Consider the following 14,569-nt stretch of genomic DNA (forward strand, 5'->3'; position numbering starts at 1 on the left):
CTCCTTTCCACCCATTTCAGGTTCAGTATAGACTGTAGATAGCTGATCTCATCGAGGACTACCATTGGATCTGCATTTTCCAAACCGTAGGTTCACAGTCCTCTTTACTTTTGTTTATTCGGGGGCCCTCTTGTTATTGTAAATTAAACTAAATATTTTGGCTTTCTGTATTTCAGTATGTATAAATTTATTTAGCTTTTACGCTATAAAAAATTATTCACGTATAACTCTATAAATATTGTTTTATAAGAAAATAGAATATTTCCCTTAATATTTCTTTTATTTTCTTATTATATTCAAATAACCGTAATTTCGTTTTAAATGAAAACTTTAGACTTTTAAACTCATTTTGAATATGAATTATGTGTTTTGTACTTATATATTACGTTTTAGCCAGTTTCGAAATTTTTTAGAAAAAAATGACCAAACTACCCCTGTGTGGTGAAAATTTTATTTTGATTGTTTTTGATCTAAAATAGTGTATATTCTCTAAAAACTCGATATTTAACAATGATTGCTCACAAGAAAGGAAAGAAACTGATATGTAAGTCTTGCGGGGTTCCGGTTGGCATTCCGGATAATGAGTGTCAATCGGGGACGTCGCGGCGATTGTCATGGGCCTGAGGGAGGTTCCGGGTCGTGACAGATTTTGCTTAGTGGGTACAATGGAAGAAGAATGCCTAACATTAGGTATAAAGATTGGATATAAGGATTGGAGTGCAAGCACAAAAAAGGTTTAGTTCAAGTAGACTTTGTTTTGCTTCGTTTTCTCTTATTTCTTTTCAAAATCATGATCTTCAAGAGTTTGGCCATTTTTATTTCTTCTTCCTCAAATTGAAATGCTTCCTAATGGTCTTTTTGGTAGTTGAAAGAATATTGGAGCCGTTGGAGATGATTAGAGTAAGAAACTAGCCATTTTCCTTTCAAATTTTGTGTCTCACGGTCACTTGTAGTCGAGTAGCCATTTTCCTTTTCTAGAAAGCTTGTATTTTTTAAATTTGGTTTGGTGTAGTCGACTACCACTTGATCAAGGTCAACTATGGTGTCACAGCCTAATTTTTGGGCCATGATCGGTGTAAGGGCCCAATGGGCTCAATTCACTAAGCCCAAGCAAGCCTATTTATATAATCTTGTACATTAATCCATATGTCTTTAAAATCCAAAATTCGTAATGTTCAAATACAATTCCTTTGAAAACAATTCATCTAACCCAATTATGTATTCATAATGGCATCATCAACTATAATATACATATATAGCTTGACAAATGAGTCTTGGCATTTCACATCAAGCATTCATATACACATAATTAGACCTTGACCGTCAGCGGAGTGACTCTAGGCACGGTTGCTAACATTTAGTGTCATGGTAAACCTACCGAGCAATGGATAAGGAGGAGCACCTCATCCTAGGACCAGTCACCTTTAACTCAGAAAACCTAAAACATGAAGTTTAAAAACGTGAGTATAAACCCAGTGAGTGAACATAAAAAAGGAACAAGCAACGTTAAGGAAGGTTTAGAAATCATGATGCACCTAAGTTCAAAAACAATGCAATTTAGTTTATTTCTTATTAAAAACCCCTCATTCAAACCCTTGGTTGTTTAATCACTTGATGATGAAGGATCCATGAACAACATAGAAGTTGAAGAGTGAAAATTTTAGTAAAATTCAAGCAAGTCAAACCTAATAAATTGATTCTCAGGGCAGCGAAAAGGCATTCTCGCTGCAATAAAATTCTGGCCAGATAAAATCTAAGGGGTTTTCACTGCCACAAGGAAAATCCACTCATGCCACATTGTACATTAAATCAAGCACATTGACAATAATCAAGTTTTCTCAATATTCAATGCAGTCACATATTATTTTCATAACCTTTTCTATATCATATAAAAAACATATTTATAGCATATATATATACAAGCATGTATACAACCACCACCTCACCCAGCCCATGTGCACTCCGCACTGCACACAGCCGAAGTCATCATGTGTACCCCCACATCGCGCACAACTAATTCCATCATGTGCTCCCCCCACATTGCACACATGGCATAAATCATCATCGTCATCTGCACCCCCACATCGCACACAACTAATGCCATCATGTGCTCCCCCCACATCGCGCACATAAGTAATCTCATCATCCACACTCCCTCACCCCGTCATCACTAGCATGTGCAACCCCCACATCTTACACATGCGCGGTTATAATTATCACACCATATTAACTATCAACACACAACATATATATATCAACATAATATGGGAGCACAAGGATTCATCATATTACACATTCATAACATATAACGTTTCATCAAGGGCTTGTTCCCATGCAAATTTTAAGAAAAACCAATAAAATAATTCAAGTGGTTCAATCAAGCATATAATCATTTATTCCAAAACATTTTAATGCAAGTTCACTCACCTTACGATAGCGGGATGTTACATCGCTATTAGTTCAGAGGCGTATCTAGCTATTGCTACTTGCCGATCGCTAGTTATTTCCTCCGGCACACTACCACAATATACTACCTTTACTTTTGTACTTCCTAACAACAATCCAAATTCAATATCTTTAGTGTACCTCGTTTCTACTTCTCTTTTTCCTTCAATCATGAATCCTTATTCAACTAACTTATATCTTGACATATTCTTTACCAAAGTGGCCTTTATCCTTTACTTGCATAATTCTTTAGATTATAGATACCGACAACTTATTTATGACTCTAACACATATATAAATCTTGGCTAAGGATATTTATCAAGTTTATCCATCATTTCCACAATAATTACCTAGCATATGGCAGCAACTATAAATTTACTTCCATCAAACATTTTCTAAGTCTACATGTACCACCATCCTCATTTACATGTTACCACTAAGCATAACATTAATATTCATTCATGCACACCAACATTCATAACCTTTTAAACCTTTCCTAACAACACATATCTACACACCAAACTTCCAATTAATATAATTGCCTTCCAACCATACCCATGACATCACAATAACACTACATATGCATACAATCATTCTCCAAATATTAAATCAATCATAAGTTTCAAATTGTAGCATTAAGCTTACCACTTGGTTTTAGCCTGGATTTCACCCAACAAAATTCATAATTTCCACACACTCATAGTCACCATAGCTGCCACAAAATGATTCACACATCATTTTTCCAAAGATTTAACCAACCATGAGCTTAAAACGCAAAAACCCTTACCTTATTTTTCTTGAATCTTGAGACTCACTTGACATTTCTTCAATTACTCTTGAATCACTTACTACCTAAGCCTTCCACCTTTTTCTCCTTTCTTTCCTTAGCTAATTCTTTCTATTTTTCTCTTCAATTGCATGGGAGTCAAGTGACAATGGGGTGGAAGTATAGAAATGGCGTGGGAGGAAGGAGATGGAGAAGAAAAAATACCATCTTGAAGAGATAAGGATCAGCCAAGGATAAGGATAAAGAGTCAAAACTTCTTTTATACTTTTATTTTGAGTCAAATAAGCCCTTATGACTAATAATTGATTTAGTCAAAATGCCATTTATATTGTGTGAGTTGACATGGCATATTAACATATTATAATTGATAATGATATGGCATGCTGATATATCATAATTGATGATATATGATATGTTAATTTGATATTATAACATGACCCTGTGGTTTACCCTTCACTAATGTTATGTCAATACAGTGTAGATATAAAATGACAAGTAATATTTTGACTAATAACAATTAATCAATCATTAATTGTAAGGGTTTATTTGGTTCAAAATAAAAATATAGAAGCTTGATTGAATATAATAAAAGAAATATTTATTTGAATTTTCTTAAATAATTTAAAAACTTATTTAAACATTATACCTTTTTCTTAAAATGTATTTATCTTACAAATTTATTGACCGAATTGGTCTCAAGTCGAGACCAGTTAAAAATGTTATTTAATCGAGATTATTAATTTACCGAGTATTAATTTTATAAATAGATATTATTTTTAGTTAATTGTTTTCATGTCATTAATCTACTAAGTTAAGTTATATCAATTTTTCGCCTTTTAAGAAACACTACCTAAATCTGACCCTTAAATACTTGAGACGTGGAATGCTTCCGCCTTCCTGTGTGGATGCTGTAGATTGCTGAAGAAATCAAAGTCATGGAAACTCAAAAGTGAGAACAGAACAAGCTTCATTGTTCCACCTTTTCCTCTCTGGTTTTTTTCACCCTTTCCTCAATCGAAGAAAATCTTCAGAAGGGTGGACTAAAACAGAGCAAAAGAACGAGATGGGCAAACAAGCAGGATTCTCTATGTACGCAATTAACAAGTTCATTGGCCGAAGACAGGACTCAACACCCATACAAACTCAAAGTTCAACACCTATACAAACTCAAAGCCCAATGTCCCAACTCTAAATAACTGTTTGCTGCTAAGAATCTTGATGTGTCTTGACTTGTCATCTTTCTTCAACTTCAACATTGCTGTACCTAAATATCTTCTTTTTCCTGCAAAATTTCATCAGAAAGTACCATCCAATGGCGCCCACAGTCATGAGGCCACTAACCAAAAATACAATTTTAGTGGCAATAACCATAACAACTATAAGGAATGCTGATGGGATCAAACACATGATAACCAGTCCTGGAATCCTCAGAGGAACCCTGTAAGGTCTTTTTATTTCTGGCAACTTTCTCCTCAGCCAAATGAAAGATGCAAATTCCAGGAGCATTCCCAAACTGTACAAGAAATTTGCTGATGATATGATATCTGTAAAAGTCATATATGACATACCAATTGCGATGAAAGATGAAAGCAGTATCCCCAGCCAAGGAGTGTTGAACCATTTGGATCTGCTACTGAAAAACTTAGGCAAAATGGCTAAATCTGCCATTCCCACAAGTTGATAAGCACAGCTGCTTAATTGAGCTTCAAATAAACCGATTGCTGATAACACAGCACCCACTTCAATCCAGTATTTCAGCCACTTCCCTGCAATCATGCCTGCAGCTTCAGCATGAAATCCGGACTCCCAAGCACTTTGATCAACAGAAACAGCCCCAGTGACCGCAAAGAGTGGAACCAGGTAGGCTGAACAAGTGAAAATCACTGCTACAAGAAGAGCACGAGGATACGTTTTCTGGGGTTTATCTACTTCTCCGGCAAGAGTACTAGCACTGTCCCAAAAGTTCAAATTCCAGAAAAGGGTATTGAAAAACAGATTCCAATCTCTTTTCACACCTTTCTGCCCTAAACTGAGCCATCTATGGGGTTGGATCTTGGGGATTGCTATAAGCGACATTAAAATAAAAGGCGAAAGCGAAACAATACCTAGCAAAACAGCAGCCCAACCAACAATGGTTAATCCCGTATAGTTTACAAAAGATAATACCAAAGTTGAAATCAAAATAGCAATTTGCCGAGGCCAGCCTGACTCCAAAGGATGGATAATCTTCTTTAGATAGTCTATGCATAGAACTGGAAAAGACGCGATGTTAATGACGCCACTAAAGAATTTCCAAGATCCCATCAGGGAGCCAAAGAATGGACCAAAAGCACGATCGGCCCAAATAACAAAGCCTCCATTACCAGGGAAGGCGGTAGAAAGCTCTGCAGTGATCAGAGCTTCGGGGACACTCCAGATGAAAGGGAACACAAGGAACCCCAGAAGGGCAAAGAGAGGGCCTGCAGCCTGAACTGCGGGCTCTTCACCGAAGGGGCCGCCAGCAACTTCAAAATAGATGAGGAAGATAAGAGGGATAAGAGTCAGCTTTTTTGGTGTTTTGGGGTTGGTACTGATGGGGAGTTGCTGAGATGAGTGGTTTGGCGTCTTGGAAAGGTTTTCATGTTGTTCCAAGCCTGGTCCGGGGTTCGTTGACTGGATTTCAACTTGCATCATGACTGGTTTCAGAATTGAGGAGAACTTTGAGAGATAAAGGGGAAATTTAAGGACGTTGAGTAAGCTCAAACAAGTGGGTGCGGATAAGAGAAAGCAGGATAACAACTTACCGGACGATATCAGCTTGTTGATATTGCTTCGTGCAGCTTTGGACAACCAGATATTCAGGACTCATGGGCATCGGTTATGGGAGGAAAAGATCAGAGTGTGACTAAGAAGAGGGATTCTTCCATGACTCAATTTGTTGTCTCCAACTACTCCGTTTTCCATCTTTATTTTAAATGGGAGATTTGTAAATACAATCCTCATTTAATATGGGAAATAGTAATGAAGACTATTTCCACTTAAAGTCAAATACGGGCCAATATCTTTGGCTACAACTGACGATAATGCATTAAATAGCAATGCCTTTTTTAAAATATGTGAAAACTACAATCATGATTAACTGATTTGAACTAAAATAATATAAATTTGTTTATGTGATTCAAATGTTCCTGTTCAAACTCAAATTCATTAATTTAATTTGTAAATGATTTTGTTTATTGTTTTAAAATTATTATTTATAAATATTAGAAGTATACTTCTTTTGTGAAAATAATTTTATATAATCATCTATAATATAAATTCTATTAAGAAACTCAATATAAAATGGCAATTTAAAATATAATGGATAAGATATACTTCTGCATTCAAAAAAAATTTACGTATTTATCTATGGATATGGATTATTATAAATTATAAATTTTACAGTAGACAGTAATTTTATGATCGTGGATCTTCCTTAAGATTCTGTGATGCGAGTGGCAGGCTGGCGGCTGGTGAGGGACGATTTATTCACATTCCATTTCTCAAAAGTTCCCCTTTATTTCATTTATTTATTTTTGGAAAATACTCCCCTTTTCTTATTTTATTTACTCCGCTTCGTTGGTTACAACTTTTATGCAATACTATCATAAATATCAAGGGACCCATTGCTTTGAAAAGAATCAAAAGGACAAAAGATGGAGGCACGAAGGATGGAATCACTGACCCCGATGAACTAGAATTATTTTTAAATTAAATTATAAAAGTAAAACGTTTAACAAATGTTAAATTTGAAATAGACTATTTACTCGTGGGCCAAACGACGACTAATAATATATAATTGTACTTTTTCTATTGGAAAAAGAAAGATTCGGAGGTCCGGATTGGTGGGTGAGTCAAATTTCCATGTTCCGCAATTGATGTAATGAAAAATCTGTCTTATCTTTCATTGAGAAGGCAGTGTCGAGGACCACACAATTCTACTATCTTTGTAACATATGAAGTCAGCGTTACCCATGAACCATCTCTACATAAATTTGGATCTTCTCAAAATAGATTAGTGGAAGCTATTTTCCTTGTTTTGCTTTTATTGTGAAGTCGAGAAGTTTAACTTCAATGTCAAAAAGAGAGAGACGTAGGGATGGGTGGGGCGATCTAACATTGGGATGGGTGGGGAGACTGTTAGCTAAAGGTTGGCGTAGAGGTAGATAGGGGAGGAAAAATAACATGAAACAAAATTGAAGCCATAAAAGAAAGAAAGAAAAAAAAAATTTTTTGTCACATTGACCAAGTAGATTCAATGTTGTAATTCACGTGACCAAAGCTCAATAGAGTTAATAGAATTATTTAGCAAATTTGCTCAATTAAATAGAATCTTATATAGATATAATCAAAATGATATATTATACATTTAATATTTAAGCATGTTAAAGTCCTAGGCTAATGGATTAGCACTTTAACTACATTAGTAATGTGCTATTTGACATAATCAAAAAAACAAAACAAAAGGAAAAGACTCATAATTAAGGTTAGAGGTGTCCAACGGGAGTTACTTACACCAAAGCTCAATTTGGGCGGGCATGAGCTCGCGTTTGGCTTTGAGAAAAGGGGGCCTGATAATTAACTTTATCTTTGATTAAGATTCTTTAGTTAAAGCTTAAAGTAGGTAACTTCTAGTTAAAATTTTCTTAAATCAATTTGTAATTGAAAACATATATACAAAGATTCTATCAAAAACCCAAGTGATGGGGTGAACCTACCCACACTCACACATGTACCAACGTCACAATTAATCTTTTTGTTACGTTGTGTGCTATTTATAGAGTCAATATGTGCCTGCAAGCCAATCAACGTGTTCTTGAAGAAACTTTATTATCGATTATCTGCATTGTAATAATAAAAGGTCTTATTCTATGAGTTATACATTTTAATGCCATTTAATTACAAAGATAAAATCCATTGATAAATAAGTCATGCAAAAAGAATTATAAAGAGTTAGAATTATGAAATGGTCATACTATTTGGAAAGTACATATGCTATAAGATTTTCTTCAATTTAGTTCTTTTACTTATAAATTGGTCAATTTAGTCTTTGTACTCTGACGTTGTGTGCAATTAGATCATCTTACCTAACTCCATCTAAATCGACAATTAATAGTGTTAATGTGGCGATGATGTGTCAAACGATGCTGACATGTCATATGGTACTGGTTTGGTGTTTTTTTTCCTATTTTTTCTCTTTTCCTCTTTGCCCAAAACTACACAGTTTTTGTGAGACTATTTAAAGCACTTTTTTTTTTCATTTTTCATTCTCTCATTCTCTCTCTTTGCCTTGTCCTTCTCTGCCCAAAACCACCCCCAAACCCAAATTCCAACCTCTAGTCGACAGTCGCCACTATCGTTGATCAACATCACTAGTTTTTTATAGTTGAAAACTTGAAAAGAAAAACATCATAAAACTCTTTTTTCTTTTTGCTCTCTTTCCCTTAATCAAGAAAATTTTTTCAAAATTTACCTCCATTTTCCTAGATCTAAAAAAGAAAATCTTCTCTTAATGGGTGCTTTATATTCATCTCATCCTTCTCTCCCCAAGATCGCCCCCAAACCCAGACTCTAGCTTTCGACTAATGGTTGCCACTATTGCTGATCAACGAATGCTAGTTTTCGATACTCGAAAATTTTTAAAAAAACACCATAAAACTCTTTATTTTTACCTCTTTCCCTTAATCAGGATAGTTTTTTCAAAATCCATCTCCGTTTTCCTAGATCTAAAAAAGAAAATTGCCCCTTAATGAGTACTTTACATCCATCTCATATATATTACCAATTTTTTCTATACCCCAACATACAAAATAATAGTAGCCTAAAATTACATGGTTATTAAAGGGAATATGATGTTGCAAATTACTGTAGTTCTTATTTTTGAATACTCATGTTTTTTGGCTGCATTTGAAACTGTTATTTCTTGTTATGACCAAAACCCAAACCATGATCGATAGAAGAACTTAATAAATAACATCCACTAGACCTAAGCAAGCTATCTTAATAGATAGATGTACACATATTATATATATCATTTGCTATGATAAACCAATTCAATATGCATATATGGATCACCTATATATATAAATACACACACGTAATGTTTCATCATTAATTAAACACATCCATCATTGACATTCCAATACATGTCTTGTGTGCTCAACACATACGAAATATAATCATATTACAATTGTTTACATCACATGCCAATCTCTTGGCTATTCCTTAGTATGCCTACCATTTATTGATATGAAAACACAACCTGAATTTGAACGGGTGAGTATAAAGTTCAAAGAGTGAATATAGGGAGGGGAGACAAGTTAAATGCATGAGTTTTTATTGTAAAATCATTTACATTCAAATTACACAAACTCGACTCATGATTGTGTCATTCAAACATATGAACATGTAAGTTCGACATGTAGATGTGCCATTCAAACAAGTCTTAATGAAAGGAAAACCTCTCTTTAATTTTTACTTAATTAAAATAGTGAAACACTTGTATGTGAGACATAGTCTTAAACAAGCATACTTCCAAAAAGATTTGAAGAAACCCATCGTGGGTACATAAGACATGTAAAACAATATATTTGAATGACATTTAGAAGTCGTTGGATGCTTTTTAAATCAATTAGAAAGTCCATTCAAGGTGTTTAAACAAATACCAGTGAAAAATCTTCAAAAATGCACCTTTTTGAAAATTTTCCTTGCAAGGATCGACCTTTTTAGGGGAAGGGTCGATCCCCCTAGTCCAAAATGCTCATGGACCTTTAAAATCTTAAAATTTTGGTGCTCTTTCATGCAATAAACACCTCTTATTCAAAGTCCATGAACTTGTGACATAAATCAAGTGTAAATAACCTTCCAAAAGACAAGAATTCATGTTTAAAAATCCATGAAAAGAAATGACATTATTCCATTGGAATTTCCATGAATCATGACACACACCAAGTAATGAAATAGACTTTCCATCAAAGTAAAGGAATGAAATTTTCATCAAGTCTTTCCAATTCAAAAATTTGAGTTTGGGGCAATCTAAGGGAAATAAGGGCAAGGTAGAGAGAAAGAGAATAGAGCTAGAAAGAGAAAGAGAAAAGCAAAAATGAAAAAAAAAATTGATTTAAATAGTCCTACCAAAACAACACGATTTTGGGAAAAAAAGAGAAGAAGAAGAAAAAAAAAGAAAAGCAAGCTGCACTAGTACCCTCTAACTCGTCAATGTCATGTCAACATCATCAAACACGTCAACGCAACATTAGTACTACTAACGGTCAATTAGGCAGATTTAGGAAGAAGGCTCGAACCAATTTTTGGGTAGTGGGACTAAACTGAAGAAAACACTATAGTACAAGGACTTATTAGGTAGTTTGATCATTATGAAATCTTTACAGCAAAGCATTATTCCTCATACTTTCTACTCAGTGGTTTATCAAGACAAGATATCGATAAAATCCAAGATATTAGCATATTTTATATTTCTTACTTAGGAAGTAAGCAATTAGTTTCATAGATTTTAAGTATGGAGATATATACTTAAAACTAACATGTGGATGCTTGTTAAAAAGACGAGTTCATTAAACATAGCAGACCATGGTAATTCCATTTAGTAATTCACTTAAGTGTCTATGGAAATATTCACATGTGCCTATTGTATAAATGATCATTAGACTTGAGATCATTAGGTTATCTAATATGGGGATGGTTATAATTCAATATTGTATATGGTGTGTCTACTTGAGAACTAAAAAATATAAAATTTGAAAAAATATGAAATAAAGAAAAAACAAAAAATAAATAGAAAAATGATGAACAAAAATCATGAATGGAAAAATAGTGATAAAGATCAATGCAAACCGCTCCTAATCCTGATTGACATTTAACTCTAAGAAAAAAGTGAAATTAAACTAGGATTTAAGAAAGAGAATTTAAAACAAAATTAATTATCCATACATTGAACATTACACACAACAATGAGTAAGAAAAAAAATGATCAATAGGGAGAGAAAAGTGTTTTTGGGAGATTTTTGGGTTTTGGGATTTTGAGTTTAGATATAGGAAAATTAAAGCCACTTTTCGATGAAACACTTTTGATTAGAAGGAAGAGCGGCTTAAGGAGGTATTGTGGGTGAAATTTGAAAAGATTTCAACATTGGTGAACGGTGGTCAACGACGAAGGTGACGACAAAGAGTGGTAATCCGACGCTAGAGTTCTAAATGGAGAAGGAAAGATGAAAGTTTAAAGAAATAGGCTCTCATTCTAGAGATAAAAGAGAAAAAGGAAAATACAAAAAAAAAATAGATCGTACATTTTTCTATTGCTTGTAAAACATCGTAATTTCATTAAGAATGAAAAGGGAAGTAATTTTGTTTGAATATAAATTTAAAATTTATTTTATAAGGCTAAACGATAACACATGATTAATTGAGGTATTAATATTAATTGGTGTTGTGATGGTGTTAATACATTCTTCACAAATAATCGTTCTCTTGATCCTAGTTTGTTTTGTAGACTAGAACATATTTTTTTTAATGAATTATACTCCTAAACCTAGTTTGTTTCATAAACAGAAACATATTCTTTTTAATGAACCAAAGTTGAGTTTAGAACCTCGTTAGGAAAAAATAGATTCACTTAAGTGGTCAATTACACCTAAACAAAAAAGATTGATGCCAACTCCCCCTTTACGTCGAACAGTTGAGTTTTCGAGCTCACATGTTATGACAAATACCAGCATGGTAGTCTTAGTCAAAGGTATGTAATGAGGTGAGTATGGGGTATAACTTGAAGCATATGAAGAAAAAATGAATGATCAATAAAGGATACATCATCGTAAGTTATCTTAAGAGAGACATCTCATTGCTTCTTAGCATGTTTAACTCAAGGAAATCTTTAGCCAAGGTAGAATGAAGATTTAGAAAATGAGTTTTTCAAATTTCATTAAAGAGCTAAAAGTAAGCTTTAAGAACTGAAATGATAAAGAAAAATATAAAGTAGACATTGAATTATACTTTATATCTTATTAAGATATTGGTTGATGAATGATTGAATTACACAAGAAGATTGAGCACTAAAGGGTTAAGTTAAACTTCTTTAACTCTTCTTAATACTTGGGTAGTCATGATACACTGTTGGATATTAATCTTTACTTATGTGTGCAACATATATGAAGTCATGCCATTACTAGGTCACATCATGGAAAACATTAAGCCTTCTAACATTATATTATTAAAAAACATTTATGTTAGATTAAAAGTTTAAACTTTACCAAAAAAAATTATCTCGTTATTTCAATAAAAAGTTATTACATGAGATATTATCTGATCTTTATGATATAATCTTTACAAATTTTACAAGTTAAGTTGGGGATGATTTTGTTCTTATCTTTTTTATGGGTAAACTCGACATGGACTACTTGCGATATTATGTTTTCTCACATAATACACTAAGGTTTTTTCTCTCAAATAAAACCTTGTGTTTTAAAAGGTTTAACAGTGTTAAATTTTTATTGAAAAACAACAATATCGAAAACCTTATTTTTTACATTTAAACCTAAATTCCTAAATTTTTCTTCAAAGAGAGAGGAAAAAAGATAGATAGGAGGCCTACATCAAACTAAAAACATATCAAGCAACTCTATAAGAGTTATGTAATGACAACTAAATAATATAGGTGGTATGTAGAAAAAACCATTAATAAGGTTATGAAATACCACTTGAATTCTAAGAATGCTAATTTCTTAACCAATGAAGGTGAGAAGGTAAAGAAACTCATTGAGCAATACATCGAGGTAGCTGAGCAAAAAGAAAAAGGTGATCCTCTACGAGGACAATTGTTTTCACTTTCATCTAATTCCTTAGAGAGCTATCTCTCATTTCTTAATTCTTTCGAGCCTCCATCCCCTCCTTTGTGTTTTTGTCAATAAATTGTGGATGGTTGACGGATACAATTTGATAAAAAGGTAGTACATGTATTATGTTGTCACGACCCGGTACTCCCCTCGAGCCCGTGACAACCGTCGCGGTATCCCGGTAGACACTCATTGCTCGGAATGTCAACCCGAAACCCCGCAAGGCTTTACTATTAATTTTTCTGTTCCCTTGTGAGCAACCATTTTCAAATATCGTGTTCTAAAAGATTTTAAGCTGTTTCCAACTTTAAACAAATAAAATATTAATTTTTCGTCTCACAAGGGTATTTTGGTCATTTTTCTTAAAAATTTCGAAACTGGCTAAAACGTAATATACAAGTACAAAACACATAATTCATATTCAAAATGAGTTTAAAAGTCTAAAATCTTCATTTAAAACGAAATTATGGTTATTTGAATATAATAAGAAAATAAAAGAAATATTAAGTAAAATATTCTATTTTCTTATAAAACAATATTTATAGAGTTATACGTGAATAATTTTTATAGCGTAAAAGCTAAATAAATTTATACATACTTAAATACAGTAAGCCAAAATATTTAATTTAATTTACAATAACAAGAGGGCCCCTAAATAAACAAAAGTAAAGAGGACTGTGAACCTACGGTTTGGAAAAATGCAGATCCTAGTGTAGTCCTCAATGAGATCAGCTATCTACAGTCTATACTGAACCTGAAATGGGTGGAAAGGAGGGTGGTGAGATTATAAAATCCCAATGAGTAAACAAACATCATCATAAACATCTAGAGTTGAGTACATGGAGACAATAAAGTAAATCATCATAAACTGGGTTATAGCATTAGAACACATTTTGTTCAAAACACGTAAAGAGGCTTATGAATCTCATAAAAATCTAGGCTTGTGCCATAAATCCATTCTCGGGGACACCTTGGCCGAGGCATCCTACCGAGACCGCCAAGGCTATTAAAATTCACATTTCACATAAATCATGTTTTTGTTTTGAAAACATAGCCGTTCCTTGGCGTTGGCTGAGTTCCCCCTCACGTGGTGGTTTAGCGTGAAGTGAACCCTAAACTTTACCCCAGGAGATACCCTACGCGCCTCTCCGTTCGAGGTAAGAATATAATGGGGTTTACCGTGCCCCTCTAAAAGGCTGGTCCACAGAAACCCCCTACTGCAGTGATTAATTAATATATAATCCACCATATAATAAAACTCAATAACATGATATGGCAATTTTGTAATTCGTAGTTTTTCAAGGTAACCAAACAATTCGCATTTCAATACAATTGCCAACTAGCCAATCATGCTCGATTTATCATAAGCCAGTTAATTTAAACAATCAAATTGCCACAATTAACAGTCTCCGTGTACTCTATTTTTCAAAATCACTATTAATTTCAAAACAATTTATAATTTAATTTCATT

The 14,569-nt window shown here is 33.5% G+C and overlaps 1 protein-coding gene and 1 long non-coding RNA gene across 2 annotated transcripts; both read right to left on the reverse strand.

Moving 5' to 3' along the window:
- On the reverse strand, positions 1,135-3,605 carry LOC18589600. The gene is made up of 3 exons (XR_001929605.1): positions 3,233-3,605; positions 3,091-3,157; positions 1,135-1,438 (listed from the first exon to the last, which is right to left on the reverse strand). It is a non-coding gene; the product is annotated as an uncharacterized LOC18589600 (long non-coding RNA).
- On the reverse strand, positions 4,169-6,210 carry LOC108660420 (probable polyamine transporter At3g13620). Its single transcript, XM_018128324.1, has one exon. The coding sequence runs from the start codon at positions 5,903-5,905 to the stop codon at positions 4,466-4,468; it is 1,440 nt and encodes a 479-aa protein (XP_017983813.1). The 5' UTR covers positions 5,906-6,210; the 3' UTR covers positions 4,169-4,465.

This window comes from Theobroma cacao, chromosome 9 (assembly GCF_000208745.1).
Source record: "Theobroma cacao cultivar B97-61/B2 chromosome 9, Criollo_cocoa_genome_V2, whole genome shotgun sequence".
NCBI lineage: Eukaryota > Viridiplantae > Streptophyta > Magnoliopsida > Malvales > Malvaceae > Theobroma > Theobroma cacao.

Excerpts from the sequence above, each read along its gene's own strand:
- LOC108660420 (XM_018128324.1), bottom strand. The coding sequence starts at position 5,905 with ATGATGCAAGTTGAAATCCAGTCAACGAACCCCGGACCAGGCTTGGAA.